At 54.5% G+C, this 13,838-nt stretch overlaps 1 protein-coding gene across 4 annotated transcripts in view; it reads left to right on the top strand.

The window, feature by feature from the left end:
- DIDO1 (death inducer-obliterator 1) overlaps nucleotides 1–10,032 on the top strand; it is a 49,584-nt gene extending 39,552 nt beyond the window's left edge. For all 4 annotated transcript variants that reach the window (XM_036901756.2, XM_036901759.2, XM_036901758.2 and 1 more), the window contains one exon: nucleotides 5,564–10,032. In XM_036901756.2, the coding sequence (XP_036757651.2) occupies nucleotides 5,564–8,661 (3,098 nt within the window). In that variant the 3' untranslated portion in view covers nucleotides 8,662–10,032. The remainder of the gene's footprint in view (nucleotides 1–5,563) is intronic.
- Nucleotides 10,033–13,838: the final 3,806 nt, after the last annotated feature.

Genomic DNA, 13,838 nt, shown 5'->3' with positions numbered 1-13,838 from the left:
GCCAGGGTCAGCTGGCAGAGAGAGAGAAGGGAGGACCACCCTAAGCACTTCCAGCCAGAGTGACGTGGGGACAAGGAGGGCGGGCTTGCGGGGGCTCTCAGCTCGACTGCCAGCACGATGGGTGCCGGCTGCCCGGACGCACTCAGTGATGGCGAGCGGACATCACTTGTCTACCTGCGTTCTGAGGCTGACACTTCTGAAGGGGATGCCCCGGGAGCCACAGACTTTGACCTGCAGTAAAGGATGGATGTGTTGTTAACATAGTAGGGAGGCTTATGGAGGCATAGTAAGTGATGAAATTTTGTCACAAGCATTTAAAGATTTGTTTTAATTTAAGGGCTGCTTCTAAATCAAAGCCTATTTAATTTAGTCTATTATCTTTTTGACATGAATATCTATTGCAATATTTTTTTACCCTTGACATCAGCCACACAGCCTTGACCCCAGGCCAGGTTATCTACCTGACCTTCTCATACTTATAATATGACTTGGCACTTTCTGGATACAAATGCTTGTGTCCTGACTTTGTGGGGCATGTGTGTGTACACGCATCTCGTGTGTGCACGTATTTGGAAGGCTGCTCATGGGGATGCTGTTCCCATCCTCACGAGGCTGTCTGCATGGCACCCTCAAAGGCGCAGGCCCCGTGGGAGGGCAGTGGCTGCCCCTGAGCAGAGCAGCTGCGTGGCCAGCACCACCCACAGACTGACCAAGCGCCTTGCCTCCCACTGCAGCCCTGAACCAGGGAGCCTTTGTCCCCTTCTCCCTGGCAGCAGCCCATGCACTTCGTGGTCACTCGCCTAAGGCACAGTCCCACAGGTGGTCTGCATGGGGCAGGTGCTGCAGGGAACTGTGGATGCCCCTACAACCTGAGCTCAGGAGCCCGGGAGGTTCTGGCAGCATGGGATTCTCCCCAGTTCCTGATGCTCACCTGGGGAAGCCCACCTGGGCTGCCCTTGCCAGTGCCGGGCTATGTCCCCTGTGCTCGCACAGCCCCGGGCTCCCATGCGGCAGCTCAGTGTCCCCAGGGGCCTTTGTGCCTCTGCTTAAGCCTTGCCCACAGACATGCCAGGTTGCCTGTTCTGTCACACAGTGATGTGTTTGAACAACCCAGCAGCATGATTTCACAGGACAGCTGGAAAGCCTGTTGCTCTAACCCACTGACTGTCTACCACTTTGGGTATTAGCTCGATGCCCACTAAACTGACAGGGCTTCCCTGGCATCTGCATGGCTTGGGACCTTGCTTGAGAAAGGAAGACCGGACACTCAACCTGTGCGGTCCCCTGTATGAGCCCAACAGGACTGACCCTGAGCAGGGGTTCCCCGGCACTCCCAAGTGCATCAGCAGAGCATGTTTCTAAGATGTAGGCATGCCCCACATGGAGGGCAGGTGCCTTAGGAGTTGTGACAGGGGAGCCAGTTTCCTAAATCCACGGTGTCTTTTTCTGTATTCACTTTTAACAGCCTTCTGAATTAGATGAACAGTCCTCTGAGTCGAAACACTTGTCAGGGCAGTGCCCCGTCTCTGAGTGTGTGTGTGTGGTGTGTGTGTGTGTGTGTGTCACTAGCTGTGCACAGACATTGTAACCACAGTCAAATACACTACTGAATGGAATGTACCACTCTTTTTCCTTTGAAATCAATAAAAATATTTCATGGAAACTGGCCACTGTTTGCTTGAATTGAACCATTTGGTAGCTCTTGGCCCCTGTCACAGGTCCCCCGCAGTGAACTGTGGTGTCCACCTTCGCTTTCATTAGCCATCGTGACACACCTCCGGCAGTGCCACCCAGCAGAGGGAGGGCACACAGGCCGGCGCCACCCTGGGTGCCTGGATGAAGACAGCGCTCTCCCCTACAGGAAGCTCGCACTGAGCCTGGGGGCTCGCACAGGTCTTGGGGGCCCAGGATCGGAAAGAGGAAGAGGTGTGCACGTGTGCATGCGGTGGGATGGGGGCGTTTTTCCCCTTTATTTGCCACATCTTTTTCTCCAAGTCACACAAACAGCCATTTGCCTATTGGCTCCCATAGTTTCTGTGGAGCAAATGTAAAAATTCTGTTGTGATGGATTCAGACCATAAAATGGTTTTCATTTTCAATAATGCATAGTGGAGCACACCAGGTAGATTTAGGGGTGAAAGCATTATTTGGATAGTTCAGGGGTTAAGGAGTCAACTTTTTGATAGTTTATTAAACTAAGCTCTGTCACACAGACTTGTGGCCTCAGGTGCATGGGGAGGCCCGGAGGACCACCTCACCTTCCTTCCACCCTGCTGTGCATGCCCCTGGAGGTAGATCTCAGGTTCGGTCTTGGCTCAGGAGGTCTGTTGGCACATGACTGTTGAGATGTTCCCTTGTCCCTGGGTATCCACTTGCTTTCTGTACGGGCAGTCTGATTCTAACCACAGAGAGACCGAGGCTAGCACCTTCTACTGTGAAAACTCACGGGGTGCTGGCATGCAGCTAGACAGGCCTGTTTGATCCACACAGGATATCCTGAGGATGCCATGCTGGGCAGCAGGGTGCTGGGGAATGGGCGGTAATGACAGTGCTCTGCATCTGACCCACACTCCCTGTCTGGAAATGGAGGCTGGCACACTTAGCTGCAGCGGTGTTCCAGTATCCACCCACAGAGTCGCTGCTCTCCATCTACGCAAACTGCACCCTCACATGCCCTTAGAAGGGAGGCAGGCAGGCAAGGGACCTCTGCTTCTAACTGGAGAGAGAGGAATCTTGCAGACTCGGGGCAGCACCCTGTGTCCTGGGCTGGAGCCCTCGGTCTCTGCACAGCAGCTCAGTGCTCATCGATTCTGCACCTTCTTGAGGTACCCGCTCCTTGGGATAACACTCGACAGTGGGCGGGCCAGCAGAGGGCCTGGGCTGGGAGTGGACACGCTGAAGGAGGGCCAGCCCTCCACCACCTGCCCACACACAGGTGGCCTTCTGATCACCACATCCAGTATCGCCTTGCCAGATACCTGCTGCATGGCAGTGTAGCGCCTGACTGAATCTGGGGACATGCCTCATCTCAGTAAAACAGGCTTCTGAGGCCCAAGACAGATTAGTGAATTGTTTCTTCCATGAATGTAGCTTACTCCCAAGGTGCTTGCTTTCAGACATTAACGCATCCATAGCATGAACATATGAGCCAGATAAGATCTGACTACTACTAAGTAGGGATACGTGTGTTGAGACAGCCCAGTTTAAAGTTAAAATTGTGGGGAAATTCAAAATGAATGGCTCCAGCTCTGGAGCCTTATTACATCACTTAAGGATGTGTGCAGAGCAAGTCAGCAAGAGTTGAAAGCATTTAGAAGTACTGGCTGCTTACCTCTGGTGGATAAGACAACAAAGGTTCAAATCTGAAGAGTTTTGCCAAGGCTGGGCTGTATCAGTCATTTTCTTAGGAAGCATATTAGGCCATTGACAGTTGTAGTTGGAGTGCTTTGCTTCACAAGGACTGGAGTCCCCCCATCACACACTGGAACTCGATTCTCGCCACCAGCCCTAATGTCGGCCCTTTAGAACCAGCTGTTCACCTTGAAGCACACAGCCCTTCTGCTCTGAGAACAGGCCTTAGGAGCCAGGCTGTGGGGGGGGCTTGCCCACACCAAAGCTCTCTGGCCCTTGCTCACACCTGCTCCCCACGTGGCCTAGCACATCCACCCACTTCTGCCCAGGTCATCGGGTTCTGTAGGGAGAGTGAGGCTTGCAGACTGCCCCATAGAGTTCCAGCTCACGGCTCTGTTTGACCGGTGCCGCTCCCACAAGCCTGTTCTGCAAGCTTTGTGACCATTCTCAACAGACACGGGGGCCAGAGAGGCTGTAGTAGTTGCTTTAACAGACGATACCCAGAAACTGGATTTGAATAAGCTATATTCAGTTGTTGCAGTGAGAGAAGTATTATTTCAAACTAAAATACCCTTAATTCGTATTAATTAGAAAATTATCCTGATAGAAGAGCCTTCACATATGCTGAGTCGGACACTCGGGCGTGATCCTTCGTGCTGCCCGGCCGGCCTTCTGTCCATTCCTCTCTTGCCCAGCTCTTCCTTCCCTGGTGCACGACTGGTCAGAAAGGCAGGGACAGGACGTCCTGGAAGCTGTTCTCAGTGAAGGTGGTGGTGAAGTCCTGGGTGTCCTGAGTGGGAGTGTCTTAAGCCTGTGAAGCCAGAGGCCTTCGGATGCCACTGGAGGGCGGGTAGCGGACTCGGCGATCCACACTGCTGGGGCTCTCTGGCTCCCTTTGGCATGCGTCATTGTCCTCGGGTGGGAAATGGGGTTCTACTGCCCTCGTGCTCAGGCTGTCCACCCATGTCTGTTAAGAGTTCAGGAGGATGAGCAGACATCCTACAGCTACGTAACGGTGTCCAAAAATGAGTGATTTGTGATCGTTTTTAAAACCAGAGGAAGAATGGGGAAAACAGTGCTGGCTTTCTTTTCTCTGTAACTTGAAAACAATATATGGCATGTATATCTTCATATACCACAATAATGTTGAATTATCTATAAGCTGAATTCACACAGTTTGATTAATTTAAATACCTTCTATTGAAACCAGCTCTCTGTCTTTGTATATTGTTTCTCCCTAAACTACTGTTTGGTGATGGGTTTTTTGTTCCCCCTTTGGTGAGGGAGGGAGTGGGGGATCATTAGTGACATATTAGTGTTCCTAAAATAATGTACCGCAGTCTAAGAATGTTTGAAATAACAGTTTTTAAAGAAATCATCTAAGAACTGTGCTGTGCCCTGCAGTCCCACTGTGTTTCCCATGTGGTCTGTTCTTACTACCAGTTTTCTGAATGCCCCAGTGCTTTGCATCAGCACCATGTCTTATATTTACAAAGACTCGAGCATTAGGTAGCTTGTGATAAGTTAATACTCACTGGATTTCTTTCTCAACCTAAAAGAACATTTATTTTAGCCATTTCAGTCAGCATGATTTTTTTATATTCATTGTAATTTTGATACCAGCAACTAATGAGCTTACCTCATGGCGTGTGTGTATTGATCATTTATAATTGACTGCACAATGGTCCCTAATCCACCTTTAATATTAGTGTATTTAGCTTAATTTTTGTGCTGCAATTCATAAGTTAAAGACAGAAAGGAGTGTTACCTTCCTGCTGTGTAGCAAGAGCCAGATGAAAGCCTGGCTGAGATTTTGTGTAAAAACATCCTAGTGCCACGTGCTTTGCTCCCTGTAGGTAGCCCGTGTTGGGTATTTGCAGTGGCCCTGCTCCACCTCCTCTACCACACTATTGCTTTGGCATTTTACAATTTTAAATCTATAACACAAATTCTGACAACTGGGATGAATTCCCTCACAAATCGGGAGTCTGGTTCTGTGGTTTGTGACTCGGCAGTTCATTGCTCCCTGTTAACAGCCCAGTCGGGTGCGATATGTTCAGTCTTTGCAAGCTCTTCAAACACCTGTTTTATTTTGCTACAGAATCTCTCCTTCCGCCTATTAAATTATCCACTACCATTCTTATTAAGGTTTGCCTCTGAAGGACAAAGGCTGAATCAACTCTGAAATTTGCACAACGATTTTGTTTTTCAGGTCTTGAATCACCACGTCCAAACATAATCCTTGGGTTAGTCATCTGTCAGAAAATAAAGCGTCCCTCAAATGCTGGAGAGCTAGACAAGGTGGAGGAGAAGCGGGCCCGCCTGCAGACCCAAGAAGAGGCGGATGTCTTGGCACACCCCAAAATGCCCACAGCCCCACAGCCCGAGAGGAAGCCCCCCAAATACCAGCCCTGTGCCGGGGACACAGCTATGGGTGCCACGCCCCCCGGGTCTCCACCACCACCGCCCCCTCTTCCAGAGCCTCCAGTGGCACCAGCTGCTTCATCAGTGTTAAAAATACTGTCATCCCTCAAACCAGGAGCCACAAACACCGTCACAGCATCAACCACGTCAGCCACAGTTACTGCAGCCGCTTCCTCCATCACTTCCTCCAGCTCAAAAACAGCTTCGCCCCTGGAGCACATCCTGCAGACTCTCTTTGGGAAGAAGAAGTCGTTTGATCCCCCCACCAAAGAGCCTGTGGGAGTTGCCCCAGCCGCCCGAGACCCTGAGGCTGACAACGCACTGCCTGCAGCGCCGTTACTGGACCCGATCGTCCAGCAGTTTGGCCAGTTTGCAAAGGACAGAGCCTTGGAGGATGAGGAGGATGACAGGCCATATGACCCCGAGGAGGAGTACGGTCCTGAGCGAGCCTTTGACACTCAGCTCGGCGAGGGAGGGAAGAACCGCGACTCAGAACAGGCCTCGGAGTCAGCTGAGCGGGAGGACGTGGCCTATGACCCGGAGGACGAGACCATCTTAGAAGAAGCCAAGGTTACAGTTGATGACCTGCCCAACAGAATGTGTGCGGATGTCCGAGGCAGCTCCGCGGAGAGGCCCGAATATGCCGCTGCTGTCACCCCCGCCTCACTGGTAGAGCAGCAGAAAATGATAGAGGAGCTCAACAAACAGATCGAGGAGCAGAGGAGACAAGTGGAGGAGCAGGAAGCAGCCTTGCGGCAACAGCGAGCCGCTGCTGGGGCCTCCATGGCCCACTTCTCTGTGTCAGACGCCCTCATGTCACCCCCGCCAAAGTCATCAGGGCCTAAGGCTGAGCTGTTCCTGCAAGAGCAGCCGGGAGCCAGCCAGCCCGCCGTGCTCCCCACTGCCAGCCAGGGGGCCGGCCCAAGCCCTGACCTACGCCAGAGCCGGGACCCGCGGCAGGCCCGGCGTCTGGCTGCAGAGACTGAGAGTGAGGCGGGCCCCCAGCCCCCTGGCAGCAGCCCGCGCAGCGCCCCGCCAACCAGAGAGGCACCTGCACCGGCCAAGGAGGAGGAGTCAGCCCCTCGGCTGTGGGCGGCTGGGGAGGAGGCCCCCCTGCCGGCCCAGCAGGATGGCCCCCGGTGTGAGCACTCACAGGATGGCCAGCAGCTCCCGGACAGCGCCGCCCCCTTGGCCAGCAGGGACAGCGCCTGCAGGCCTGCCCGTAAGGTCCTGCTGCCCACGCCCCCCAGCACCTCCTTCCAGCCAGATTTCCCTCTGCAGGAGGGGCAGAATTTTAATGCTGGAGGAAGAGGTCCTCTCTCGAGTCCAGTCTTCACACCTCAGGAAAAGTCTCTCGGCTCCTCCCAGTATGAGGACCCACGAAATGCCCAGTTTGCTGAAAATAGTGACCATCCAGCCATTGAAACCGAGGGAGACAGAGAGCCACAGTGTAGGCCTTGTGAGGGGGCCGCCGTGCCCCCCCTGCCTGGACAGAAAGGAGGGGGCCCTCCGCCCCCATGTCAGGGCCAGCGCGAGCCTGCACCGCGCACTTTTGGGTTGTCCGGGCCTCATGGCCCCAGTTTCCCAGGACCAAGGGGGCCAGTCCCCTCATTTTCAGAAGAGAATATCGTTTCCAATAACGACGGGCCGCGCGGGCCTCCACCGGCCAGATTCGGGACACAGAAGGGGCCCATCCCTTCCCTATTCTCAGGGCCACATGGGCCAACTCCCTATGGGGACAGCAGGGGGCCCTCCCCCTCTCACCTTCCTGGGCCCAGGGCAGCAACCCTGCCCCAGTTTGAAGAACGCAAGGACCCGCATGGGGAGAAAAGGGAGGCCCAGGAGGCGCCGTATAGCGAGCTGGCTGGCTCGGCCGCCCAGTTTGAAGGACCAGAACAAGCCCAGTTCATGGGAAATAGAGGCACTGCGCCTTTCCAGTTTGGAGGCCAAAGGAGGCCTCTGCTGTCTCAGTTTAAAGGACCCCGGGGAGGCCCGCATCCCTCCCAGTTTGGAGGTCAGAGAGGCCCACCCCCTGGCCATTTTGGGGGCCCAAGGGGGCCGCATCCCGGTCAGTTTGAAACTGCCCGGGGTCCCCATCCTGGTCAGTTTGAAGGGCCCAGAGGCCAAGCACCTGGATTCATGCAAGGACCCAGGGGAATCCAGCCCCAGCAGTTCGAAGAGCAAAGGGTAAATTCCCCACCGAGATTTGCAAACCAAAGGGCGCCTGCCCCCCTGCAGTTTGCTGGGCCCCGGGGGTCTGCGCCTTTCCCTGAGAAGAGTGAGCCGGCGCCCTCCCGGTTCCACTTCCAGGGCCAGGCCACCCCGGTGCTGAAGCCCGGGCCCCGTCCCCTGCTCGAGCTGCCCAGCCACCCGCCGCAGCACAGGCAGGACCGCTGGGACGAGGCCGGCGCGCCCGCGCAGGGCCCCGAGGCCGACTTCCGGGAGGGCAGAGGCCACGAGCACAGGGCCCAGCCCTTCGAGGGCAGGCCGCGCGAGCGCTTCGAGGCCGGGCCCAAGGACAAGCCGCTGGAGGAGCCCGTGGCCGCGCCGCCGGACAGCCGGCAGGGCCGGGCGCTGGAGGACCGGCGGCGGGAGCGGGAGCGCGGCCGCCAGTGGAGCCGGGAGCGGGACTGGGAGCGCGGCCGGCACCGGGAGCGGGACGCCGGCCGCGAGTGGGAGCGCGGCCGGGAGCGCGGCGCGGAGTGGGGCCGGAGCCGGGAGCGCAGCCGGAACCGGGAGCGGCGGCGGGAGCGGTCTCGGAGCCGAGACCGGGACCGCGACAAGGCCCGCGAGCGCAGGGACCGCAGGGACCGCAGCAGGAGCGGGGAGAGCGCCCGAGACCCGAAGGCCGAGGCCCCGCGGGCGGACCCCGCCGCCCAGACCTAGCGGCCCGGCCGGCGCTGCGGAGCCGGGTCAGGCGTGCGCACCGGGGAGCCCGCGCTGGCCGGACGCAGATGCCCCGTGGAACGCGCGGGGCCGCAAACGTTACTGTAATTTCGTGTATAACGGTTTCTTACAGAATTTCACGTCTTTACAACTCTGATACTTTTTTAAAGAAAAACTAAGAACTCAGCATTTCCATTTGAAATTACCGAAATGGGAAAATGTCTACAAAAGCATATTGCTTTTTCAGATTATAAAGTTATCTTTTCCAGTAACTTGACCGTAGTAAGTTTTAAGGGAATCTCAGTGGACCTTAGAGCCATAATTCTACGGACATCTCATCTGCGTTCCCGCGCCGAGAGCCTTTCCCACAGGCTCAGCGGGCTCCCCGCGAGGGCCACGGGCAGTGTTCACCCAGAACCCGAAGCTCGCAATGCGTTCTTCTTTTGTCAGACATTTGAATTGCAAATTTCAACCAGGAAATATTTCTTAGTTTTGCTCAGTTTTTATATGTCACCTCAATACATTTTTTTCCAAAGACGATTAAAGGCAACATCTGAGTATAAACCGTTGCATTTTAAATAACAATTCATTGAAAAATGTTTATATTTTACCAGCCTACAGAAATGGAGAAAATAAACCCAGCAGGTGTACCTAAAGGGGGGCAGCATCTGCAAGCGACGCATCCCAGGAAAAGTGCAGCAGCCCCAGATTTCCATTTGTGGGGTGATGTATTTTAGAGTTTGTCATTGAAAATGGAACAATATTTGTATAAAGTCTGAGATGGGGAATAGTGATACTAGAAGTTCAAGAACTACAGACTAGAAAGCTTTCACTGTGAAACACAGTAACTGCTCAGTCATGTGTTTTTCCAAGTACTTCTGAAGTGTGAAATAGAGCCTGGCTAATTTATTTAATTGTACAAATACACTTTGATAATTTTTTTATATTTTCATAAATTTACTTTTGCAAGTATAAAATTAGAGAATTTCATTTGTTCTTTGGAGTCTGTTATTCCATGGCGCATCACTACATGTTGTTCACTTTCTAGCACAAACATTCAAGTTCGGAAAACCTTGAGAGTTTAGCGATCTGGGTGGGGTGATGATTACAAACCAGGCGTCAGCGGGTTACATTACATTCATGGTGTCAAGTTCCAAAGTCTAATACGATGTGAGGGTTTTTTTACATGTAAAACAAATTTTTCTAATTTAAATACACAAATGTAAAAATCAAGTGTGTTTCTTTAGGTTTACTTGATAGAAATTTCTGTAAATTGTATTTTATATTGCAAAGTATTATATCACTGTACATTAACACATGGAACTTCATAGATTTTGTTACTTGAAGTAGAATAAACAACTACAGAAGGTTTTCTCTCTCCTGGGTCATCACTTGCCTCTTTCCTGTTGGGAAGTTGAAGTGGGACACCCACGTCTGGCATCCGCACCCTCAGCCAGGTGACATGGCATGGGCAAGGGTGCCCTTTGGCCCAGTGCCCTTCCCCAAGCTCACTGCTGGTGCATCTAGCCCCCACCCTTGAGTCGGGGGCCCTCACCTACGGCTGCACCTGGGGGTCTGGGATCATGAGAAGCAGAAGCCTGAGGCTGCCACAGAAAGTGATGGGGAGTGTGGGCTTAGAAGGTGGCAGGTGCCGTGGGGCAGGCAGGCAGTGCGAGTCCCAAGCAGGGTGGGCAGCACAAGTGGCAGGAGGCCTCCCCAGCGTCCACCTCAGTCCCCACCGCTGCCTTGGGGCTTAGAGGAGCGTCCGGTGTGAGCGGGCTGGTTAGGGAGCTGCAGGAGTGGGGCTGGTAGTGTGGACGCAGGCACCGGGGGCAGTAGTTGCTGGCCGCTCGATTTGGCCTGGATCTCCTGATCCAGGTGCCAGAACTGAGCTTTGCAACCACATGTGCCCCCACAGCCCTCTACAATGTGAGCCCGGTTCCCAGCCGGGCCATAGAAAGCCGGGGGGCTCCACCGCGAGTGCAGTGGGGTGACCCATGCCTCAGGTGCGCAGATAGGCGCCTAGCAAGTCGGCCACATAGAGAAGTCTGGATTCTGCAGGACAGGTGCCTAGGTGCACTGTCAGGGCGGCTCCAGAGCACAGGGTCCCTGCCCACAGCTGTGGTCAGAGCAGCACCCCAAAGGAGGGGACCACTGTGCTGACACCCAGTCTTCGGGTTCACCTGGCCTCCTCTGCATCCACTCCAGAGCCTGGCCTTCTGCGCTCCTCCAAACCCTCCCAGGGCACCAGAGTTGTCCATCTCATCCGTGTCCCACCGCAGTCCCCTATGTCCCCTGCATCAATCCCATCACCCATCCCTCCCATCACTTTGTCTCCCATCACCCTCATGCCCCTGGGACTGGCTCTCCAGAAACCTGACTAGGGAGCCGTCCAACTTGAATGGCCAGCCAGCAGCCAGCTTGCCCCTTGGAGAGGCCCCTGGACAAGAGAGCCCAGTGCCCGGCTGCAACTGCTCCGTGGGGACTTCCTCCCCTCAGTGTCTCTTTGCAGAGGCAGCTATGAGGGAAGACAGACTGAGCCTTTGCCCAGAACGCTCCAAGGCATGGGTGCCTCCGCCCCACACAAGTGCGGGCACAGGTGGAGAGGCAGTGCCCAGGGTGGGGCCAGCTGTGGAGACTGTGCTGGGGCCTGGGCAGGACTGGGGACAGGCAGCGCCCATGTGTGCGCCTAGTCAGCCACCTGGGCGCTGGAAGCTGCTGGCCTCAGGCTGTGAATGGCTGTCCCGTGTGGTCCCTGCGTGTTACGGCCCCATGAGGACACCCGGCGGTAACTGCAGCTTCAAACATTTCCCCTTACTCTGCTCTCTCCTCTGTTCTTTTACCAAATCAGGGTTTTATACCACTCGTGGTTTTTTCACTCGCTCTATCCTGGACACATCCCAAAGCACCAAGTGTCCATCAAACGCGTGAGTCACATTTTCACGTTACTCAGAGGGCTTATGTTTCCTGAGAGAAGCCAAGCCCCCCTGTAGCTCTGTGAGGTGCCGCTGTGGAGAACATAGGGTGAATGTAGGTGCTCCAAGATTCCAGGCTGCCAAGTGGTGCCTCCAGAAGCAGGCGCTGCTGAGGGTGTTCCTGGCCCCCTTTGCCAGTGTGTCACCAAGGAAATGGGTTTCCCTGTGCAGACTGTAAAGTGCAGTGATCAGGCATGAACTGTTCTGGGTAGGCATGCTTCACAGAAGCCTGGGGCCAGCAGCCCCCATGTGGCTGGCCGTGTAACTGAGGGTCCCCTGCTCTGCTGTCCTCAACTTGTAATTCTTGCCCTCATGGTTGCAAGAAGGCTCCCTTGCCAGGGCATCACATTATCCCTTCGCTGTTCTAGGAGGCTGCCCGTGGAGGAGACCGCTTGGCAGGGCATGTCAAGTCACGTTTTCACGTTGCTCAGGGCTTATGTCTCCACATTCGTGTCTCCTTTTAAAACATTATTCTTTACTGGCCAGGCTGTGTCACACAGGGTGTCAGTCAGGCTCTGCTAGTAAAAGAAGAGGGGTTCAGCCATGGCAGATCCCACCAATGTGTGTGATGTGCTGCACATCAGAAAGCCGCCCGTTGCAGCTCTGATGTAGCCAGGCTGCAGTGGGAGAGGAGGTGCCCCTGAGGGCCGGGGTCAGTCCCCTTGGCCTTCTCCAGGTACATCCCACACAGCCCAGCAGTCCCCTGGGGACGTTTACTCCAACAGTGCGCATTACCAATGGGGACCTAACACCCCTAAGGGGCAGGCACGCTGCATATCTGTGGCACTAAGACCTTGTGGTGGAGGAGGCCAGTTAAGGAAAGGAAGTCTAAAGAGGCTTCTTGGGGAAAACTTTTTTAAAAAGGTTGAGAAATGGCCCTGAACAAATAAAGGCTTGTGCTCACACAAAAATCTGTAAGCAAACATGGTGACTTACTCATAACTGCCCAAACCAGGAACTACCTACATGCCCTTCAGTCAATGCAGGGACCCTGAGGCCCTGCCCACAGTGGCAGCTCCATGGAGGGGGAGAGGCCGGACCCAAGGCCACCAGCTGGAGGCCTCTACCAGTGCCTGCTGGGTAAGGCTCAGGTGGACAGCAGGCTGGGTGCCAGCGTGAAGGGCAGGTGGCCTCCAGGGGACACCCCAGGGAGCCATCTGATTGTGGCAGCGGTGGCTGTGCAGCCATTAGCATGGAGTGTGCCGGCATGCGACATCCCAGCAATCCAGACACAAGTGGGGTGTTGGCTGGCAGCTACCAGAGGCGAGTCCTACCCCGCGCCAGCACGTACACCGGCACCCACACAGCAGGAGGAAAAAGGAAAGTTCAACTTCCAGAAGGGTCCACAGAGTCATCTTTATTCTCCTAGGATAGGACAAATCCTTTTGCTCTGCAGAGGCTGGTTCTTTAATTTCAGAAAAGGTCCTCGTGCACATCTGTCATTACACAGTAATAACTGAACACTTCCCTTTGGTTTAAGAAGCCAAAGTGGGTGCAGGAATGCAGCAGATGAGGCTGTCCAGCTCTGGCCTGGGCCCCAGATCCAGTGAGGGCCAAGCTGCCGGCCTTCCCTCGGGATTTCCTTCCACGCTGGGCCTGCCACCTGCCGGCTTCCTCCCGTGGCCACTTAGCGAGCGTTCACTGCAGAGCCTGCCCACCCTCCCTCAGCTCCTGGCTCCTGTCACTCCCATCACGGAACCCATCTTGCTTCTACGAGCTCACGCTCACGCGCACTTTAATTTACCTGGAAGCTCAAAGAAGTTGGCCAGAACCGTGCGCTTAACACATTAGTGGCTGAGGAGCTCTGGGGCAAGCGGAAAACCCTCACTGTCCCATTTCTTACTTCTTTAAATCTACTAAACAATATTTCTTTAAGTATTTAAATACCGCAAATCAGACACATACCAAATTAAATATTTAACAAAGTTAAAATCTCCAAATATTTAGGTATCAGTTACAGAGTATTTAATCAAATTCCCCAAAGCAGCTAACTGAAATCACATCTATGACACAGGTTCATCAGATTCTCCCAATATTTGTTCCCTCTGGAGGGCGAAGGACACAACTCGCAGCGAATGCAAGATGCACATCTCGGGGCTTCCTGACCGCTGGCCCCTGACACTCCAGCCACACCTGCTTCCCCACCATCTGCCCTTATCTGGGTCCAGGACCGCAAGGAGATCGGACAGGTGGTGGCTGTGA

The sequence above is a fragment of the Manis pentadactyla genome, chromosome 5, assembly GCF_030020395.1.
Source record: "Manis pentadactyla isolate mManPen7 chromosome 5, mManPen7.hap1, whole genome shotgun sequence".
NCBI classification, from domain to species: domain Eukaryota; kingdom Metazoa; phylum Chordata; class Mammalia; order Pholidota; family Manidae; genus Manis; species Manis pentadactyla.
Note: the sequence above shows the minus strand (reverse complement) of the source record. Positions and strands in the feature narration are given on the sequence as shown.